At 45.9% G+C, this 23,411-nt stretch overlaps 1 protein-coding gene and 1 non-coding gene across 2 annotated transcripts in view; one reads left to right on the top strand and one right to left on the bottom strand.

Annotated features, from left to right (window-relative positions):
• LOC126195088 (uncharacterized) overlaps positions 1–13,047 on the bottom strand; it is a 129,170-nt gene extending 116,123 nt beyond the window's left edge. Inside the window, exon 1 of the mRNA XM_049933550.1 lies at positions 12,927–13,047. Within this exon, the coding sequence (XP_049789507.1) occupies positions 12,927–13,007 (81 nt within the window). The 5' untranslated portion in view covers positions 13,008–13,047. The remainder of the gene's footprint in view (positions 1–12,926) is intronic.
• Positions 4,103–4,177, top strand: Trnai-uau (transfer RNA isoleucine (anticodon UAU)). Its single transcript has one exon. It is a non-coding gene; the product is annotated as a tRNA-Ile (tRNA).
• Positions 13,048–23,411: the final 10,364 nt, after the last annotated feature.

Below are 23,411 nucleotides of genomic sequence, written 5' to 3'. Positions count from 1 at the left end.
ATGCCGCCCGCCCGCTGCGGCAGTGTCAGGGTGGCGTATCGGACTTTAAAAACCAGACCGGTGCTTACGAAATGTCCATATGCTGCTTGAAATCTGTCGGCCATCGTAGCTGTCAAGGGAAGGATATGCGCAAAATAGTTCAGTTTTGAGACAAGATAGGTGTTGACATAACGTGTTCTGAGGAGCATATCCAAGCGACGCAGTTTGTTGTCCTGCAGCAGAGCACGTGTCTGGTGTAGGAGCCGACGGTACGTAGCCGCCGCCGTGCGGCGGACATTGCTATAGAATTGCACTCCTAAACACTTGAGTACGGGCACCTTGTCAAAGGGCACCGCCGTTGTGTGGGAAAGCCCCCGTCCGACATCCATGTATTTTGTCTTCTTCACGTTGATGACACTCCCAGCGACCGCCCCGTACTGGCGTAGCCACTGTAGCGCCATATGCATTTCATCCTCTGATCTGGCCAGGAACACCACGTCATCGGCGAATGCACCACAACGAAAGGTCACGTCCCGCAAGGAGATACCAGTTAATCGCTGCCGTAGACCATGTAAAGCTGGTTCAAGCGCTGCAGCAAATAATATACCCGACAGGGGGCACCCTTGTCGCACTGACCGTCCAACAACAATGTGACCAGACTGATAACCGTTGACCATCATGCGGGAGCGCGCTCCGTGGACCAGTCGAAGGACCACCTGTGCAGACTCCGGAGAGAGGCCCATGTGTTGCAAAACTGCGCGTAAGAAGCCGTGGTCGACTCGGTCGAATGCGTGGTCAAAATCTACGGCGACAAGGGCGCCTCGTATTTTGCAGGCCGCCGTCAAAGCAATAACGTCGCGGTATGCTCCTAACGCCGTATGAATGTTGCTGACACCACCTAAACATGTCTGATCGGTGTGGATGGCAGTCCCGATAGCGGTGTGGAGACGCGCGCGGAGGATACGGGCGAAGATCTTGTAGTCGTTGTTGAGGAGTGTGAGTGGGCGAAAATCCTGCCACCTACAACCACCATTCGGTTTCGGTACTGGGATCAAGATGCCTTCTGTGAATTCTGTGGGGACAGTGAAATCAGGGCGGAGCAGGTCTTGAAACATTTGGAGCCACTTGTCACCCATAAGGTGGTAAAAAGTGCGGTAGAATTCCAGGGGTAAGCCGTCCGGTCCAGGCGACTTGTTCGGTGCTCCACGTGCCAAGGCCGATGTCAGCTCGTCGGGTGTTATGGGCAACAGCAGACTATCATCGGGTGCCACGTCCCGAGGGGCGGGAAAATCGTGCAACAGCTCGTCATAATCACGTACATTTCGCGGATCTTCCATGTACAAGGTCCCATAGTGTCTGGCGAACGTGTGCGCGATGTCCGTTTGTGTCACTGCGCGGCCGCCCTCCTCCGTGTTTACCGCCGTAATGAGCTGACGTTTGCGGTGGCGCCTCTCGCGCACAATGTGATACACTGACGCTGTTTCGTTGGGGATACAGTCTTGCACTCGCGCACGGATGCGGACACCTTCTAGCTGTTCTGTCCTGATGCGAAGTAGACGAGCTTTGATGCGTTGTACGGACATCTGACGTTCGGGAGACGGCGGTTGCGTCGCCAGCTCACGTAACGCTGTATAGTAAAATTCCGATGTTGCCCTTTGCCAGTTCGATCTGTCACGCCCGTAGGCCATCAAGGTCTTTCGGAGTGCAGGTTTGACACATCCCAGCCACCACAGCAACGTGGAAGCATACATGGGCAGGCGCCTGATACATCGACGCCACGTGTCAGTGACTGCTAGCCGACACGCTTCCTCGCGAAGGAGGGAGACGTTCAGCGTCCACGGGCCCCTGCTGCGTCTTGTGAGTTGCCGGGGCAAGGTGACAGTGCAGATGTACGCGAGATGGTCCGTGAAGGCCGTCGGCCAGAGTTCTGCATCACGGGTTGCTGTGCGGAGGGCACGCGAGACGTATATCCGGTCCAGACGGCTGGCAGAATGGCTGGTAAAGTGCGTATATCCACTCTGGGTCCCATGATGTACGAGCCATGTGTCGTGGAGCGCGAGGTCACGTATCAATGCTTGTAGAGCTGGACATGGGACGTAATGCGGTATCTGGTCCTCGGGCCGCAGAACACTGTTAAAATCGCCGCCCACTATGTAATGGTCCATATTGCCTTGAAAAAGTGGGGCTACCTCCTCCGAATAGAAGACCTGCCTGTCACCACGGTGCGAATTACCGGAGGGAGCGTAGACGTTAATGAGGCGGACTGCGCCAAGTGTGAGTGCGATGCCTCGCCCGTTCGGCAAGTACGTCGCGTCCGTCGCGTCTATGCCATCTCGGAGAAGGATGGCCGTTCCTCCTGCGCCATCACCTACGGGTAGGCTGTACGTGGTGTAGCCATATAGGTCTAAACGCAGCTCGGGACGGACCTCCTGGAGGAGGGCAATGTCCAAGTCTGCCGCACTGATCATGTCGTGTAACATGCGGGTCTTGACAGTGGAGTGGACACCATTTACATTGACTGTTCCCACACGGTATGACTGAGACATATCAAGTGGCGGAGGCAGTGTGCCGGTGCAAGCCCACAGTGATCTCACACACCACACAGCCATCCATCTGCATGCTGTGCATTACTGTGCCGTATGAGTCCCTGACTGGCAGAGCCCTCCGGGCTCAATGTCAGCCATGGGCTCTGGTGGAGATATCGATGTTTTCTGTGCATCATCTGCCTCCATATCGTCTGCCCAATCACCAAGAGACGATTGTGAAGTCTTTGGGGGCTGGTCGCTTTCACAGGAGCCCACATTTTTGGAGTCGACGTAATGCGCCTCGGTTTCTGGGCCACCAGAGTTAGGAGAGTGTTCCTTGTCTTCAGGCACCTTCTGGTGAATGATGCCACTGGAGTCCGTTGCAATTGTGGACGAGTCAACGAAGTCGATGTCTTCTGCCGGCTTCACATCCCTGTCCTGTTCGTCAGCTGACAATCGCCTCTTCTTGTGTCGCTTGGGTGATTTTTGCTTGCGGGTCCGAGATTCGACATCCACTGGAGGGCGGGGCTCGACACAGTCTCGGTCGCTAGGAATCCCTGTGTCCGATCCCGACAGTGACGGTGGCTGGGTGCCCACGACGCTGCGGTGGGCAGGGGTTGTAGGAACATCTGCACCGTTGGGTTGCGGCGTCGTCGACGGCGCTGACTCTCCAACGGAGCTGGCAGCGGCTTTAGGAGGTAGCAGGTGTTGATCATCCATCACATCATGTCGTGCCGCCTCCACATATGTGAGCGGGAGAGAGGTCATAGTGGATCGGTGGGGAAGTTCATTGCGGGGCACCTGAACGAGGCGACGCTGCAGACACTCAGTTCTAACATGGCCCTCCTGGCCGCAGCCCGAGCAGGTCCTCGGTTGTCCATCATATATAACAATTGCGCGGCAGCCACCAACGAAAACATACGATGGAACGTGCTTCTTAAGTTCTATGCGCACTTGTCGTACCCCGTTAAGGACAGGGTACGTTTCGAATGTGTTCCATTTCTCCTCTGTGTGGCTCAGAACTGTGCCGTATGGCCGCAGCGCATCAACGACTAGGTTGGCAGGAACTTCGAACGGTAGTTCAAAGATGCGCACGGTACGCACCCCCAGACCAGCATGGTCAACTCCTACCACGCTCACATTACCGTCCGCGTGACAGAAGCGAAAGCCGTTTGTAGATCGTTGGAGTAATCTGTCGCAGGCCGCTTCGTCAATCAGTTTGAGGTACACTGTGCTGGTTACAATAGACAGATGAATTCCTATCAGTTCTTGTGGTTCTATGTGCATGATGTCTCGTAGAAACCGTTCAATTTCATGGGCCTTCGGTCTCGTGTACGATGCGTTGAACGTTAGTTTGATTGTAGCTTTTCGATATGAGAACGCCATGTCGGGTCGGTACAGGTACTATACGGCAATACAACGACGCGACCGCGCGCTAGCGGGTAAACAACAACACCTGCGGAGCACTGCCCGGCGCGCCGAGCCCGTCCGCACGGTATCACGGCTGAAAGCCGACTTCCAACATGTCCACACTTGGGAATGTGAATCTCACGGGGAGCGTGCAAGGGATAAGTCCCTGCAGACGCACTATCCTCTGTGCCCTCGGTGGCTCAGATGGATAGAGCGTCTGCCATATAAGCAGGAGATCCCGGGTTCGAGTCCCGGTCGGGGCACACATTTTCAGCATCTCTCCAGTGAAGTATATCAACGCATGTTTGCAGCTAGGGTGTCTATTTAATTATCATTTCATTTCTAGCAAAGCTGCATGGTCATCCACGGTATGTGTTCTTTCGAGAACAGATACTACCGTCATATATACTCGAAAAACATTTTTTTTAAAAATTTTTTCTACGCACGCCACTTCTATGTTTCAAATTTCTGCGAATCAGTTCAAATTTTGTAAAAAGTTACAAAAATACACGTAATTAATGGCCGTCCTGTTGTTTTATCAAAGGTTCACCCGACGCCAAGATATAAGTAACATGGTTCGAAAGACAATACGGAAATCTATACCACAACAGTCGTCGCCTTAGTCAACAAAAATCTACACCGGTTGCCAAGCTATGACAGTCTACTGTCAAAATTTTGATACAGTAAAATTTAGGAACCAAGATGAAAAAAAGGTGAAAATGTCCTGCACGGAGTTGGGGATGTAAAAGAGGGGAACCAGCTTTTCGCTTTATCTGGCAGCTTAAGAACAGATAGACATAAATTTATGTGCTTCTAGAGAGTGGGATGCTTCTGCAGCAGGAAGTATCCGAGAAAAAGGGGTGCATCTATAATAGCAAATATCCCAAAGTGGCGATGCATTAATCCTAAATTTGAATGACGAATTGTGTCATACTGCACGACATGACGTTGACATGTTGTTAAGTCGGCATTCGGTAACAACGCTGTGATCAGTCTGACGAGATTCTCCGTAGTCGCAGATCAAAATGGCTCTGAGCACTATGGGACTCAACTGCTGTGGTCATAAGTCCCCTAGAACTTAGAACTACTTAAACCTAACTAACCTAAGGACAGCACACAACACCCAGCCATCACGAGGCAGAGAAAATCCCTGACCCCGCCGGGAATCGAACCCGGGAACCCGGGCGTGGGAAGCGAGAACGCTACCGCACGACCACGAGATGCGGGCCAGTCGCAGATCCGTAGTTCGGTTAGCCAGCATTTGTATAATGAGTCTGGACAGATGCCAAGTGACGTCTTTCTGCTGTTGACTGTTCTTCATACGTGGCGAGGCAGTTCCATTCCTGGTTGTGGTGAAGTAGCGCCAATAGTGGGTGGTGCCTGAGCTGGTTTGACGACTTCCCAATGGTCTCTCCACAGGTCGTTCATTTTGAAACTGTCCCTCAAAAGTGATTCTGCTGATGGTCTCTGCAGAACAGCGTTTACCAGGTCACTGAGCAGTGGAAGGTGGGGATTGGCTACAATTTTATTCTGTTCCTGTTTGGAATCAATATTCATCACGCGCTGGCTATTTAACAAGACTGGAGCGCTTATGTACTCGGAATCCGAGTACATAAGTCTAACTTCAAATGGTTCAAATGGCTCTGAGCACTATGGGACTTAACTTCTGTGGTCATCAGTCCCCTAGAACTTAGAACTACTTAAACCTAACTAACCTAAGGACATCACACACATCCATGCCCGAGGCAGGATTCGAACCTGCGACCGTAGCAGTCGCGCGGTTCCGGACTGAGCGCCTTAACCGCGAGACCACCGCGGCCGGCTAAGTCTAACTGCTACTGTTCTCGCCCTCTAGCCGAAGAGAATATAAGCACCGCTACTGCCAGCCTCGGCACACAGTATACGCACAGTACTAGGAGAGCACTAAGATAGCAGTGACGTGTGATCCATCTCAGTTGCTTACATGGACCTTGTATACAGAAAAGGACTTTGATTGTTTGCATATCGCCCATCGCTTGCGACACCATTGTAAATTCGAAGTTAAGTATTGTCAATCTTCTTTATTTGTAATAAAGACTATTAATATGACTTGCTTGAATTGTTGTATAGCATTCCGAGAACGCAGCATCCTATAGGTACCCTGTAAGCGACGAGTGGGCAGGACCGCACATTATACAAGTAATCAAGTACAAACCAATAGAAAAGAGAGATACAGGACGATCGAGGAAAAGATGGCTTCCGTGGAGAAAGAACAGACTGCTCCATGAAGTTAACGAGAAGAAGAAGAAGAAAAAGAAATAAGAATTAAAAATGCTAGAATTCTTCTGTGAAATAAATGCCGCAGTAACGATAAAATGACGTGAATCATGTCAGTAAAAATTAGGTTTCCAGCGAATTACCTAAAGGTGTACCAAAAGTTAAAAATGGCTTAAATCATAAATTTAGTAGCAGGAAATGCAGGTTACTTAAAGAGTTACTACCTAATACAGCTGACTAGTGTGTGCTGGTGGGCCAGCCAATAGGTGCTCGTGTAACAATGACTTTTTTTTCTCTCTGCGGAATTCTCAGATTCGCAACACCTTTCATCTGATGAAAAGGTTAAAATACAAAGCACCTCTGGTTTCAGCTACATCTCCTCGAAGAGCAAAAGAGAAATATTGTCAACTTCACCAAAGAGGGATTCGTAAACTGAAGCCCGAGTCGTTCCGCTGGTGACATGTTGTTCTGTACAGCATCAAGGGAAGTTAAAGCAGGCAAACAGATGTGACGGTTTGTCGCCGCTATAGTGACGCTCATTAAAGGGTAAACTGCGTCTAAGCAGAGTTTTACAACATGCGTCGGACTACTAGCTCTTCAAGTTAGAATTAGTGTCCTGCGCGATGAAACATCTGGACGTTTTCTGCGTGGAAAGCTTGTGAGCACAAAGGCATGGCTATTTTCTAAGTGATACCTAAGCCTCGCTCACGTCGCCTTCTTCTATTCTATTGTCACAAATCTCTCCTCTTACACTTCATTTGATTCGGTCTAAAAACTGGACACATCAGAACGTCTTGTCTATGAACTGTCATTCCTTCAAGAAGCATTACTCTTATCGTGACTGTAAGGACGCAGGAAAACGACTTGCTTGATGTGTCATCTGACATATGTAATTGTTCTGGAAGTCTTAAAAGTAAGTTCACCACAGGGTCAATGATAGTCAGAATTTAAGTTGGAAATATAACATTATGGATAACACTATTGGGGACAGCGATCTGTCAGTAAAGTAACATCAGTAAAAAACAGTCTTGCTCGCACAGTCATTTATTAAAAATATTTTGCGACTGGGGTCAGCACAGCTGTTCCAAGCCTCATCATAGTCAGACGTGTGGCGCATTACCTGAAGATGGCCTACTACCAGAGGCCGAAACCGGTCGTATTTTTAATAAATGATTGCCCGATCAAACTGTTTTTTTTTTTACTAATTTTAATATAATATTTGCTTCAACGAGCTGAGAAGCTCGTGGTTAGATGACATATTAAAGATATAAGAAAGTGAAATGTGTAGAAAGTGGTTTTGGAAAACAATGGGAACTCTGGACATAACAGGACTAGTAGACTATAACGTGGTAGACGCAAGCGATTGTGTTCGACATGACAAACGATTGTGGACTTCGACTTATCGAAGTCTGTTTCACTGCACAAACCGATTTCCACTACACTAAAAATGTTCTGTACGCGATCTACTTGACCAGTAGTTATCTGTGTTTTTCCTGGTGCGATACAGCACTTTGTGCCTGTCATAGTACTCGGCTCGGTAGTGTCACTATTGCGGGCAGTGTACATCACGAGCAGTCAATATGTGACGTTGAAGTAATGCACTGATTTCATTTCGGTAACACATGCGCTGTGGTATCTCCCAAACATAGTTTTTTTAATTCTCTGCCATTACCTCCTCAAGTAAATAGCTACCTTTGTTGTTGTTCTTATACGAATACGCCCCATCGCAAATATGCTACCAATTTAAAAAAAATTAAAAAGTACTTTTTCGAGAGCATTTTTCCATTTATAAAAACACAAACACACCAGACACACTGGTTTCGACGATCGTTTTGTATTAGTTCATGTCTGAACGCCATGCATGCATGACAACTACATTCATTCTCATCAAGCTAATGCCCAATGAACGAACGAAGAATACCAATATGAGCCACACTCGGTTCCGTCCCATCCTCTTACGTAGCGAAGAAGAAATGAGCACATACCTCAGTGTGCGACCGAATTACTCTTATACAATTCTCGTTCTCCTCACACTACGTATGCAATGGTGTTAAGTGCACCGTGGTAAATCGAGTCCGGTTCCTCAATTTTATCCTCCACGAATTAGCAAGAAAGAACGTCGCGTGTCTCCCTGTTAATACCAGGTAAGTTTTTACCGAGCGCTTATGTTACACTTTCGTATGGACAGTGCCAACCTTCTGTGGTCCTAACAGCATGACTGCATTCCTTTTACATCTTCTGGCAGCCTTAATTGATCTCAAACAATGAGGTGGTACTTTATAACAGGTCATACCAGAGTCTTGCGTGCCGTTTCTTTGCCTCATGCACTTTTCTCAGAGTCCTTTAAATAAATTCAAAACTTGGGTTTGCGTTCTTATTGAAATTATTCGTACCATTTCTTGCCGCTTCATAGTGTCTCTAGGGATTTAAACGAGACGGATGTTACCAGAAGGTAACAACGAATGCAGTGATCTGATATTACAGAGATACTTCATTTTTATCAGTTCGTCCACATTCCAGAAGACCTATTGTACAATGTACAAGAGACGTACTGCATTTCCTTGTAATTATCCAGTGACGATGTTCTCTCGCAAACACCAGAGTCACCAGCTAAGAGTCTCTTACTGCTGCTCTCTCTATAATGAATCATTGGTGAGTAATGAGAACGAGTGGAGTACTTTTGCTAGACGATAACCTTTGAATTCAGGCAGTAAACAAGGCTGTGACGCAAGACGGCGGTTACTTACCTGCTGGAGAACGGTGAGATCTGCAAAGTATAGCAGCACACAACATACTATGTACGCAGTACTACTAAACTAAAACTACTATTGCAAATATTGCTGAAACAATAAGTGTTAAAATGTGTTCCTAATCTTAAGTGGGGCAAGAGTTGTGTTTTTTTCTTGAAACAGGCGGCGTCTTAGTCTTTGAGACATTTTCGTACTAAACGGCAGGCTCCCATTGGTTTATTGTTGGTGGGAGCAATATAGGCCTGTCGTTTTCAGATTAACACGAATAGAAGTACGTAAAAGAAGCACCTCTTGCTTCGTGGTCATTTATACCTTTAGTATTTTATTTGTGAACCATATGATTTTACACTTCTTATTCTGTTTTTGTTAATGAATCTCATTTCCCGTTTAAACAATTATGCAAATAGAATAAACATTCTACTAAGAACGCTCACAAAATATGTGGATGGGATCGGTAAGAGCTCGTAGCGTGTCTGATAACTGTGCTAGCTTGTATATTTGCATGTTTTAGTCCAGTATGAACGAGGTTCACGTGATGTAAGAACTCTTCACTTTTGTACATTGATATGTTCTTACTTTCCCAATGGTAACTTTAGCAGCTGTGCTTTGGATGATACATCTGGATACTGGGTTTACAATAAACAAGGCGGATCCAACTTCCACTACTTTGTGTTGAGGTGGTCCCGAGCGCTGCTTTTAAAGTGAAACGTATCGTCACTAGGGCAATGAATGTAAGTAAGACGAGTTTTTGTGATTAAGTTTGTGTGATGCTGTTGTTATACAGGTTTTTTTCAGGAGAAATAGTAAATCGTTCATATAACGTGAGTCCAACTTTTTACTAGGTACAGGGATGCAGTTGTTGGAATGTAATCCCAACCACACTTACAGAAGGGTCCAAGCAAAGGAAAATTATTTAGTTCAAAGTTCATTTTCATAAATTCCACCTCTGACTTCAACAAATTTTCGAATTTTGTTGACAACACCACATGTAACTCCTCTTTTTTGGAGGCACCACTATTCATAATCGGAACGATCAGTTGGCTTACTTTTTCTTTAAAGACTGTGCTTTTAACCATCCTCACAGGCAAAGATCTAAAGGCGTAAGGTCCGGGGTCTTTAGTGGTTAGGAAACCTGACCGTTCCGGGCTGACCTATCTTCCCTTAGGTTTCGATGTTGTGGTACCTGACGCCTAGAATGTGTAGGGGCCCCGTCATGCTGGTAGATCATATGCATCCTTCTAGCTAAAGGAACCTCTTCCAACGATGCAGGAACTGGTAACGGGGCCTGGAAGGGGATGTGGTAACACAACAGGACCAACCACATGTACGGAGAAGCATTCCTCAAAATGTCTGCATAAAGACAGGCTGGTTTTCGTCGCGCCACCGATGAGATTTAACAGTGGTACCGATACCGTCACAAGTACAGATTGCTTCATCAACGGACAGTATTGATGGATTACGCGTCGATTTGCAATCGCCCAAACACCAAATTCCAGTCGTCCACCTTCATAGCTATTTATAAGTTGTTGAATCCGGTGTAAATGACACACGTAGAAGCTGTGAATACGTAATGTCTGCCATATTCTCATACTTTAAAAATGTCCTCTACTTCATTCATTTGTCCACATTCTGAAGAAATACGGCTGAAGGCACTGTACCAGTTACACGTAGTTTAATTAAAAGACGTGTAAACACTGCTGAATCTGGACTCTTCAGTTAGGAAATCGTCTAAGGTATACTGCACAAGTAGCATTTCCATTACGAAGCCGAAACGCAAGTACCAAATCGGCACATTCAGCGTTTGTAAATACGTGCAATATGCTTCAACGACACTGTATAACTGTCCAACAAACTACAATCACATAAAATACAGCAGTTTAAACTCAAGCAGAACTTGAATTTTAAAACAAGAATGGCAGTCGATAAATAAACACATAGCGACAGGTATACAAACTGTAACCTGCTGTATTCCTGTAACCAGTAAAATCTGGACACAAACGGAGTGTTTTATTCGAGATAGTCACCACTATGATCTCCTAAAATTTTCAGCAGTATGAATGGCGTAAGTATTTATATACTTAAGACAACCCGTTTCGACAGATTTTGCTATCATCTTCCGGTCTTAAACAATCTTTTTGTTATGTGTTCATTTTACGTTGGACATCACGCCAAGATGTCATGTGGATAAACATCAGCAAATTACACTACTGGCCATTAAAATTGCTACACCACGAAGATGATGTGCTACAGACGCGAAATTTAACCGATAGGAAGAAGATGCTGTGGTATGCAAGTGATTAGCTTTTCAGAGCATTCACACAAGGTTGGGGCCGGTGGCGACACCTACAACGTGCTGACATGAGGAAAGATTCCAACTGATTTCTCACACACAAACAGCAGATGACCGGCGTTGCCTGGTGAAACGTTGTTGTGATGCCTCATGCAAGGAGGAGAAATGCGTACCATCATGTTTCCGACTTTGATAAAGGTCGGATTGTAGCCTATCGCCATTGCGGTTTATCGTATCGCGACATTGCTGCTCGCGTTGGTCGAGATCCAATGACTGTTAGCAGAATATGGAATCGGTGGGTTCAGGAGGGTAATACGGAACGCCATGCTGGATCCCAACGGCCTCGTATCACTAGCAGTCGAGATGACAGGTATCTTATCCGCATGGCTGTAACGTATCGTGCAGCCACGTCTCGATCCCTGAATCAACAGATAGGGACGTTTGCAAGACAACAACCATCTACAGGAACAGTTCGACGACGTTTGCAGCAGCATGGACTATTGTCTCGGTCACCATGGCTGCGGTTACCCTTGACGCTGCATCACAGACAAGAGCGCCTGCGATGATGTACTCAACGACGAACCTGAGTGCACGAATGGCAAAACGTAATTTTTTCGGATGAATCCAGGTTCTGTTTACAGCATCATGATGGTCGCATCCGTGTTTGGCGACATCGCGGTGAACGCACATTGGAAGCGTGTGTTCGTCATCGCCATACTGGCGTATCAGCTGGCGTGATGGTATGGGTTGCCATTGGTTACACGTCTCGGTCACCTCTTGTTCGCCTTGACGGCACTTTGAACAGTGGACGTTACATTTCAGATGTGTTACGACCCGTGGCTCTACCCTTCATTCGATTCCTGCGAAACCCTGCATTTCAGCAGGATAATGGACGACCACATGTTGCAGGTCCTGTACGGACCTTTCTGGATACAGAAAATGTTCGATTGTTGCCCTGGCCAGAACATTCTCCAGATCTGTCACCTACTGAAAGCGTCTGTCAATGGTGGCCGAGCAACTGGCTCGTCACAATAAGCCAGTCACTAATATTGATGAACTGTGGTATCGTGTTGAAGCTGCATGGGCAGCTGTACCTGTACACGCCATCCAAGCTCTGTTGGACTCAATGCCCAGGCGTATCAAGGCCGTTATTATGGCCAAAGATGGTTGTTCTGGGTACTGATTTCTCAGGATCTATGCACCCAAATTGCGTGAAAATGTAATCACATGTCAGTTCTAGTATAATATATTTGTCCAATGAATACCCGTTTATGATCTGCATTTCTTCTTGGTGTAGCAATTTTAACGGCGAGTTGTGTATAAAAGGTCTGTAATAACTAAAAGTCTGTCAAAACCGGTTGTCTTAAATAAAGACATATTTATGCGACCTAAGCTGTTGAATGTTTTTAGCAAATTAAACAGAGAGCTTCTTTCGTCTTCCCAGAATGAGAAAATTCCTCCTTAAGCTCCTGTAAACAGTAATTTCCAAACCACGTGATGCTCGAGTCTGACGAGCGAAACCCGTCAAAATAAATAAAAATTCGTGACATGTGGCTGTGTTCTGTACATTAGTTACAATGGTCTCAATGCCGCCAGCAGTCGACTCCTGTGTTTATTAAGGTGGAAGCTTGTTCCGGAAACACAGGCGGTAGCAGAGTTACTCTGTCTATCGGTAAAAAGCTGAAGGCGGAAAGAGGAGAGAGCGAGTGTACTTACGTCGACGTCGATCCGGAGGGCGTCCTCGTCGCTGTAGCCGAGCGAGCGCATGTGCTTGAGGTAGGTGGTTGTGATGGGCATGCTGAAGTCGATGCGCGGCGGCGGGGGCGGCGGGTCGGCGGCCCCCGCGGCGCCGCGCAGCGCCAGCGGCAGCACGAAGGGCGGCGCGGCGGCGGAGGGCGACGGCGAGGGCGACGGCGAGGGCGGCGGGGGCGGCGTGGTGGCCGGCGTGGCGGCGGGCGCGGGCGAGCCGGCGGGCAGCGGCGGCGGCAGCGGCGACGACACGGGCGCCGAGGCGGCGGGCGACGGCGAGCGCGGCCGCCGCTGGCAGTCGGTGCAGCCCAGCAGGAAGCGCGTGACCGCCTCGCGCGGCAGGAACGCGTACGTCTCCGTGATCTGCAGCACGCGACCGCCCGCGGCCATCAGCGCCAGCCACACACTGCCTACAACAGGTCGCACACAGTCCTCATCCGAACATTTTACCTTTCTTCCGCTCTGGGCAAATACGGACCAAATGAGAAATTGACTCCCGTCCTATTCGCGAGGTGTAGAGGCGATCTCAGGGAACATCAATTCGGGTTCCCGAGGAATGTGGGAGCGCGAGAGGACACACCGACTGGGGTCGACGAGAAGTACGGGCCGCACAACGAATCTGTGACGTCATACTAGTCACCTTGTCCGCCATATGCCGTGAACGATCGGCTCAGTGCAGGCCCAAGGGAAAACAAAACGTCATTGAAAAGGCGGTCACTAAAGAACTTAACGTCGTCGTGTGCTATCGAGAGCTTGGATGCATTTAAACGCGAAGTTAAGGGGGGTAGGACGTCAAAGGGGCTGACTTGGAGCAGGAGAGGCACTAGAGGACATTTTAATTTCCACGGTCTACATTTTTACAAATAAATTCATAAAACTTTGTCAGCATGACCAGGAAGGATTCATGACTCACACTCGTAGCAGCGGAAGTGCAAAAACATAACAAAATAATTTTTTTTACATGTGAAATTTCATCATTATTTCACTTACTATTGGCTGCATTTGTTGCTATAGGTACACTTTTCTTCACAAGTAAGAGAGATTCTTCGATGAATTTTGCACAGCATACAAACCATACTTACAAGTGTATGAAACTCTAGAATTTATTTAATTAATGAAAAAATGAATGAGCTGTTACATTTTAAACTTCATGTTTAGAAAAATCTCAAATTTTATGGTTAATTATCTCAATTTTTAGCACAGTTTTTAATAGATTTGGAAAATTCTAGAGTTTCATACACCTGTAAGTATGGTTTGTATGCTCTGCAAAATTCATCAAAGAATCTCTCTTACTTGTGAAGAAAAATGTACCTATAGCAACAAATGCAGCCAACAGTAAGTGAAAAAAATGATGAAATTTGATATCTAAAAAAAATTTATTTTGTTATGTTTTTGCACTTCTACTACTATGAGTGTGAATCCTGAATCCTTCCTGGTCATGCTGGCATACTTTTATGAATTTATTTTTAAAAGTGTAGACAGTAGCAAATAAAATGTCCTGTGGTGCCTCTCCTGCTCCATGTCGGCCCGTTTGACGTCCTACCCCCCTTAAGAATTATTAAGTTCGTCTCCCCGCCGGAGACAGCTGCTGGCGCAGGTATTACCTGCAATGTCACGTACTGCAACGCATGCGCCGCAGATTTTTGGGCCTCGATACCGGCAGCAATCTTAGAAGACTGACGAAAGGCAAACCTACATTGATGCCATTTCTAGACTTACACGGCACTCAGATCTTTATATTTTTTAATCTGTATGGTACGCTAGGTTCAGACCTGAAATATGAATTGCCATAAGTAGTTCAATGTAACTCGACTTTGAAGTTCTCCGAGCACCTTGAATATCCTTAAGTAAGGTCATTTATTTCGCAGGTAGTGTGGCTGTGTCGTAGAATACTTGCTTGGCACTTGAGGGGAAGGGCGGCTGGGGTCGATTCCTGGGCAGCGCGAAATTTTAAACAAAGATACTACGAGCATTTCCGTGGAGCGTAAAATACATAAAGGTGGAAAAAATGGATTCCAATTATTCTCTTTAGTTTCAGTCATCTCTATCATCACTTTTCTATAAAAGACCGGTAATTAAGAATTTAAATTTGGAATGAAAACTGGAGTAGTAATAAGATGTGCATTATTCACAAAAATGAGAATTATATACTGGGTGTGCCAGTGTCGAGAAACTTTAAGAACAGGTTCCTTCAAACAAAACAACAAAACATATGTAGTAAACAAGGGCTCTGAAGTGCATATTTTAAGAAACATGCGTACTTCTTTATCTTCGATACTATAAAACACATCTCTTCTACTGCAAACTCTTTTCATGTTTCGGCAGCAGTACCATGGACCAAAACAAGATAAAAAGATCTAGTAAACATGGGCTCTAAAAAGCAGACCTTAAGAGCTATGAGCACTTGTTAAGAAGAAGAAATGTGTTTCATTCTAAACAAGTGCTCGTAGCTCTTAAAGTATGCATTTTAGACTCCATGTTTACTAGACTTTTTTCTTGTTTTGGTCAATACTTCCTCCTCCCAAAATTTTAGAGCCCATGTTTACTAGAAACTTCTGACTCATTTCTGTGTAAGAAACCTGTACTCTGCGGTTTGTCGACGTCTTTTTGGAACACCCTGTATGTGTTAATGAGCATATATTTGATGAATTTTGTGTTTAAATGACGTAGATATTCTCCACTGAACGAAAAAAAAAAGAAAAAAATAATGACAAAAACGACACCCGGATTAGCGATCCAGCGATTGCCAGACTTGAGCTCTACTGACCTTTTTCCCCACCTTTATGTATTTTACGCCTCACGGATTGGTTCGCAGAACATGCACCTTTGTTTAAAAATTTGCATCAGCCAGGAATAGAAAACGCCTTTTCCCCGTGGCAGGAGAACGTTCTACCACAGAGTCGCGCTGCCTGTCTGAAAACGAACCTCACTTTGGATGTTAAAGACTCTCGGGAAATTTCAAAGTCGATTTTCTCGACAACGTTTGAGAATTGCATCGACCTTCTTTGGTTAACTGATATTTCAGTTCTGAGATTCAGGTACCGAAAACATAAAAATTACAAAAATGAGATTAGCATGTGGCCTTCTTCTTAGAGAAAGCTTCTGACCACTGCGCTACCACTGTTTGAAAGTGTGTAGGTAATAGGAGTCAAATACACGGAGCGAAAAGTTATCTCCATCTTCTGCAGAAACCAAACTGAAGTTGTAAGACTCGGAGGGAATGAAATAGAAGCAGTAGTCGACAATGGAGTAAGACAGTGTCTGCCGTGTCTTTACCAAAATAATCATTTGCCTGTAGCGACTTAGGAAAATCACGGAAAACGTATATCTGGATGGCCGGACGCGGATTTCAACATTCATTCTCCCGAATGGGAGTCCAGTGTGCTAACCACAGCACCACATCGCTCGGTCCTGTACATAGAGCAAGCAATGAAAGGAACCAAGGAGATATTTCGAAAATGAATTGAAGCTCAGGAGGAAGAAATAAAAACATCGCAGTTTGCCGATAACATTGTAATTATGTCAGAGACGGTAAATGTCTTTGAAGAGCAGATGTGCGGATAGTGTCTTGAAAACAGAATCTTTTTCAGCTGAACTGAGGCCTTCTGCCAAGGCAGCAACCGTCATTTGATCTTCTGATTGAACTGGGTCTAAAGCATCAGGTTTGTCAACTGTTTGCTCTTGTTCAAACATTTGTGTAAGCTTATCAGTTGTCAGCTCCTGATTGTGGGAATCCAGCGATTTAATCAGGGCCTGGAGCTGATTCCCCTAGGTTTTCAGTGGTGTACAAAAATAGATACAATTTTTTCCAGAGGCCAATAAAAGTTTTTCTGAAATTTCATTCCAATATTGTCCAATAATTCTCACGGTATCTAAAAAATTGAATTGCCTCCAAAAGTCTTTAATAGAGAGTTCGCTGTTTTGTCTCATAATAGTTTCGTGTAGATTCGGAAACGATCATCTCGTGTAGTGAGTTTTCAATGGTTTAATGAGTCCCTGGTCCGTCGCTTGATGCAAGCTGGCTCTATTCGGTGGCAAAAATACAACTTTCACACGTGGGTCGTAATTAATTACAGTAACATGGGGATGACCTGGTGCATTGTCGACTAATAGCATCACTTTGAATGAGATTTGTTTTAATTGGCAATAACGTTCGACTTCCGGTATGAAGTGATGACCAAACCAGTCCTCAAAAACGGAAGCTGTCATCTAAGCTTAGATTCGACTTCCAAATCACGGGCACCCCAGCTTTAGATGTATCTTTGAAACGTTTTGGATTTTCTGAGCCTCAAACTAGGAGAGGTTTTTGTGGTGTCACCGCTAGACACCACACTTGCTAGGTGGTAACTTAAATCGGCCGCGGTCCTGTAGTACATGTCGGACCCGCGTGTCGCCACTGTGTAATCGCAAACCTAGCGCCACCACATGGCAGGTCACAAGACACGGACTAGACCTCGCCCCAGTTGTACGGACGACATTGCTTGCGACCAGAAGTACGACGCCTTCCTCTCATTTGCCGAGAGACAGATCGAATAGCCTTCAGCTTAGTCCCTAGCTACTACCTAGCAAGGCGCCATTTGTATCAGTGCTAATAGCGTACTAATATTCAAGAGAGATGTATTCCAACAAGAGAATAAAAGTTAAGTAACATCTACGTACTTTTCTTCTTATACATTAATAAGTCTCATGTTCCAGAACTTCAAGCCCGTCTGCGTTAGTTTAGCGTGCACCTAGCTACCTCATTGTGTCTATGCTGTATGAGCGACACAACAGTTTTAATTTACAGTGACCAGCTGCATCATTTGCGACAGCCTTCACTGTCATTTGATTTTTGGCGGCTTTAAAACCTGGAAAGGTTTTCTTTTATTGCGCAATGAAAGTTCTTTTAGGCATCTTCTTCCAAACGACTAGTTTCATCTACGTTGAATATGATTTGGATGGTATAATCACCTTCTTCGATCAATGCCTTGACTTTCTATCGATGGTGCAACGCTATTTATCAGCGTTTGCCACCTCTCCACTTTCTGCATATTTATGCCAATAACAACTACTTTTGAATCGGCTAAATCAACCGTTTCTAGCTTTAAACATTTCATCTCTCTCCGCCTCCCTAGCTTCTTTCAGTATCTCAAAAATCAGCTTAGCTTGAGAGCGGACCTTATTCTAACCAACAAGACAGTTTTTCACTCTTCCTTGGTTATCACACCATAATTTTAACATTGTTTTCATCCGAACGACAATACCATGACGTTTAAGAATGATACTTGAATTCAAAGACTGAACATTTTCCACATCTTCTATAGTTTTCTATTTATTTTTTATTGTTCTAAGTGTAGATTCCTGTAGATTACACTTCTTTGTCAGTTCACAAATTGTGGTGTGCGTACTGTAAGACCTTCGGTACACGCACCATCAGATTATTTGACTTGTCGCTCTAACGAAGTAGGAGAGTGTCAGCAATATGTCTCGTGGTCTTATCGTGGCGTGTTTATCTTCTGCCGTTAGTTCAGACCATAGAAATGCCACTTGCACGCTTAGAGTAGCAGATTGACGGTGACTACTTTAAACAGAACATGATTAATTTTCACACACATTTATTAAAATAATAAAAAGCATAGATATTAGATAACTTGATTCTGGATGCTGTTTACAATTGACAATCTGAAGTTCCTTTGGTCTTGGTACGTTAATCTTATTCTCACATATCTCTGATACTTGACAAAGTGTCTATTCATTTATCATCATGGCTATGTACAGGAATATGGTAATCGTATTGGGTGCAGACTGAAACTTGACTATAGACTAATGCAGACTAATGCAGACTGACTAATCAGAGGTCTGTACACTCGTTATAATACCTCGAGGTATCACTGCACGAGTGTGATCCGCGAGGAGAAAAGGTTCTACGGTAGCAGCAATCTCATTGGCTGCGTTACATATCAATACACGGATCGGCGGAAGCAGAATTTGGTCCGTCTCTAAAGACAGCGCTATCTCGTAGTGCGGAGACGGACGAGCGCTGCGCCTGTGCTGTTGTGCTCAGCGGGGCGCGCTCTATTGGGAAAGTTGTGTACGCGCTGACTACGCGGAACTATGTACACAACACAAATATTAATTTTTGCGTCGAAGTCTTTGATAATATTAAGTTTACATTCGAAGATAATGATTTTATTTTTGGTCGATGCAAATAAATCAATTCTGCTTCGTTTGGATGACAGGTAGAATCTATCAATCAAGCCAGATCCGCGGATAAAACGATCGTGCTCGAAACACGTCCGAACCTGTCGTAAGTCGAACACAGTGTGGGCGTAGTGGAGGAATAGAGGTGCGCGGCGCTCAGAAGAATCGTGTAACTCAGGTTCGTGCAAAACGGAAGTAGAATCGTGTAGCTACGGATCTGTGTAAAAAGGGCTAGCCTAGGTTGGAGTATTATTGTGTTCCAGTGTCAGATATATGTGAACGACTTTTGCTTATAACTGTCGAGTCGGTCTTTTCCGGACGAGGGTACCGTAGCTCAAAGTGATACAGTTACCATTCCCCATCATCCCCGAAAGTTTGTAACATCATCACGGAATCGCCCTGTATGTTACATAATCAAACTCTTACATTCAGCCACGTGGGGTAGCCGCGCGGCCTCGGGCGCCTTGCCACGGTTCGCGCGGCTCCCCCCGTCGGAGGTTCAAAAATGGTTCAAATGGCTATGAGCACTATGGGACTTAACTTCTGAGGTCATCAGTCCCCTAGAACTTAGAACTACTTAAACCTAACTAATCTAAGGACACCACACACATTCCTGCCCGAGGCAGGATTCGAACCTGCGACCGTAGCGGTCGCGCGGTTCCAGACTGTAGCGCCTAGAACCGCTCGGCGACTCCGGCCGGCCGTCGGAGGTTCGAGTCCTCCCTCGGGCATGGGTGTGTTGTCCTTGGCGTATGTTAGTTTAAGTTAGAGTAAGTAGTGTGTAAGCCTAGGGACCGATGACCTCAGCAGTTTGGTCCCATAGCGAGTTACCACCACCACTCTTTTCTTTCCTTATTATCATTTAGCCTTGCCCACGAATTTAATGCCAAACACGCGAAGCTTCTGTGATGTTCGCTGGCCCCTTTCCGTTCCGGCAGACCTTGGGGAGGAGCTCTGGCTGGACCACCTGGCTCTGCACCTGGCGTTTGCCCGGCGACCCCTGGCACGCTGGGCCGCTCGGCTCGCAGTTTCCCGGAAGAGCAGAGGTTGCTGGCGCCAGCGCCTACTGCCCACGCTATTCCTGGCGCTGAGCCGCCGCACACAGCACGTGACTGCTCCCTGCAGCTCTCCTGTCCCTCCTCTCCTGCCACTAGAACAATGCCAGCGTCGCAGGCCCGACACCTCTGGCTTCCGTCCCTACCGTCGAACATTCCGTTGTGAAAAAAAAAATCACTGTTGGCTAAAAAGCTGGCCATCCGCTGGAGACATTGCGCCAGGAGACAGTAGTACCGGCTCTAGCCTTGACAGTGGACAACTGGGCGAGGCTGAAAATGCACAAATTTCTTCAGGTATACCTTTCCCAGATGAATACCACTCACTGATGATCAGGGGCCGTGGAGCTATCAACTTGCTAAGAGTTGTAAAACTATCGTAGGCTACGCTACTGTAGACTATAGTAAGTAAGCGAAGACTACGGTACTGTCTGTAGTGGCTATAATCAGGTAAGGCCAATGCGCTTGCCGCAATGGTAACACTCGTTCCCGTCAGATCACCGAAACTAAGCGCTGTCGGGCCTGGTTAGTACTTGGGTGGGTCACTGTCCGGGTCTGCCAAGTGCTGTCAACAAACAGGGTGCAATCACCCCTTGTGAGGCCAATTGAGGAACTAGTTGACTGAGAAATAGTGGCACCAGTTACGGAAACTGACAACGGCCAGGAGAGCAGCGTGATGACCACATGCGACTCCGTATTCACATCCGGTGGGTGAAGCCTAAGGGCAGAGGATGACCCGGCGGCCGGTCGGCGCCATTGGGCTTTCAAAGTCTGTCCGGACGGTTTTTTTTTTTTTTTTTGTCAGTTAAGGATGTACCCGCGTTATCTGTACATTGCGTATTGTTACGTATTTATCCGGCGTTTCGTTATAACGCTTGCTTTCATTATGTATGCAATCAGTGTTTACCTACATTCCCCTAAAAACTGGACGCTGTAAACTGTCAACATACTTAGTGGGAATGGAAGAAACGCCTACCCTACCAAATATTTTTGTTCTATACTGTTATCCTCCTGTCTGTTACTGAAAAAAAACAGTGTTTATACCAAAACTTTATATCTCACTGTTTAATTCAGGTTCGAAAGTTGTAGGTTTGTAGCGTGAAACAATGCTTAATCAAAATGATGAAAACAATACAGATTTTTTTATAGCGCTAAAAAGCGAAATTTCCTCAATATAATGATAAAAGAAACGCGAAAAAATAGACTGACGGAAAAATGTCGCAGCACCAACAATTAATTAATGTAAAGTAATTAAATTTCGGGAATACGTTTGTCTAGGTAACATATTTAACTAATACTGCAGGATCACAGATTACTGTAACTGGTACATCAACAGCCGATTGAAGCGCCAAAATGTCATGCTCTGTGTTTTACATTTGCCGGATGTCAGTTTGTGGGATGCAGTTCCATGCCTGTTTCACTTGGTCGGTCAATACAGGGACGGTTAATGCTGTTTGTGGATGACGCTGAGGTTGCCGTCCGATGATGTCCTATTATGTGCTCGACTGAAGACAGATCTGGTGATAGAGCAGGCCAAGACAAAAAATCTACACTCTGTAGAGTATGTTGGGTTAAAACAGTGGTATGTGGGCGAGCGTTATCCTGTTGGAGAACATCCCCTGTAATGCTGTTCATGAATGTCAGCACAATACGTCGAATCACCAGACTGGCGTACAATTTTCTAGTCAGTTTGCGTGGGATAACCACGAGAGTACAGTCATAAAAACCGTACCCGAAACCATAACTCCACTTATAGGTCCAGAGTGTCTAGCATGTAGCCAGGTTTGTTGCAAGACCTCAACTGGCCCCCTTCTAACCAACACACAATCATCGCTGGCACCGATCAAGAACCAGCTTTCATCAGAAAACACAACGTATCTCCACCCTGCCCTCGAATGAGCTCTGGTTTGATACTATTGAAGTAATCGTTTTTTAACAGTTCGTTGTGTCGCCGTTGTGCTAAACGCTGCTCAAATTGCTGCTGCAGATGCAATACGATGCATCAGAGCCATGCGCCGAACACAACGGTCTTCCCTCTCGTTAGTGCCTCGTGGCGGCACCGATTTAAGACAAGTGTAATGTGCTGCGAATACATAGAAAGAAAGATCCTTTACCATTTAGCTACAATATTGCAGGTCAGCAACTGGAAGCAGTTAATTCCGTGAATTATCTGCGAGTAGGCATTAGGAGTGATTTAAAATGGAATGATCATATAAAGTTGATCGTCGGTAAAGCGGATGCCAGACTAAGATTCATTGGAAGAATCCTAAGGAAATGCAATCCGAAAACAAAGCAAGTAGGTTACAGTACACTTGTTCGCCCATTGGCCGAATATTGCTCACCAGTGTGGGATCCGTACCAGATAGGGTTGATAGAAGAGATAGAGAAGATCCAACGGAGAGCAGCGCCCTTCGTTACAGGATCATTTAGTAATTTCGAAAGCGTTACGGAGATGATAGATAAACTCCAGTGGAAGACTCTGCAGGAGAGACGCTCAGTAGCTCGGTATGTTGAAGTTTCGAGAACATACCTTCACCGAGAAGTCAAGCAGTACATTGCTCCCTCCTACGTATATCTCGTGAAGAGACTATGGGAATAAAATCATAGAGATTAGAGCCCACACAGAAGCATACCGACAATCTATCTTTCCACGAACAATACGAGACTGAAATAGAAGGGAGAACCGATAGAAGTACTCAAAGTATCCTCCGCCACACACCGTCACGTGGCTTGTGTAGTATGGATGTAGATGTAGATGTAGACCGGTCCCCTGGCGATTGACCGCCACTGCCAGCTATCATTTTTAGTGGCTACATTCCTGCCAAGTTTTTCTGTAACATCGCAGAAGGAATATCCGGCTTCTCATAGCCCCTTTACGACCTCGTTCAAACACCGCGATGTGTTGATAATGGCGTCTTTGTCGTCTTAAAGACATTCTTGACTAACAGCAACCCACCACGTCCAAAGGTAAGTAACGCTTATGACCGTTACAGCGCATATCTAAAGCAAACCTGATTTGCATCCTGATAGTGGCGCCACTCTTATGCGACTGGCGCTATATTTGAACAGACATAAGCTTTCAGTACTAAAAAGACGCCTAACAACTTTCATTTATGTCACACAACTCCTTCTTTGTGTTGCGATTTTTATTCCGTTAGTGTATATGAAACATCATTTCAATACTTCGGCGAAATTATGTGAAACATGTTTCTGTTATTCA

Source organism: Schistocerca nitens, chromosome 7, assembly GCF_023898315.1.
Source record: "Schistocerca nitens isolate TAMUIC-IGC-003100 chromosome 7, iqSchNite1.1, whole genome shotgun sequence".
Classification (NCBI taxonomy): domain Eukaryota; kingdom Metazoa; phylum Arthropoda; class Insecta; order Orthoptera; family Acrididae; genus Schistocerca; species Schistocerca nitens.
This window is presented reverse-complemented; position numbering and strand designations above follow the sequence as displayed.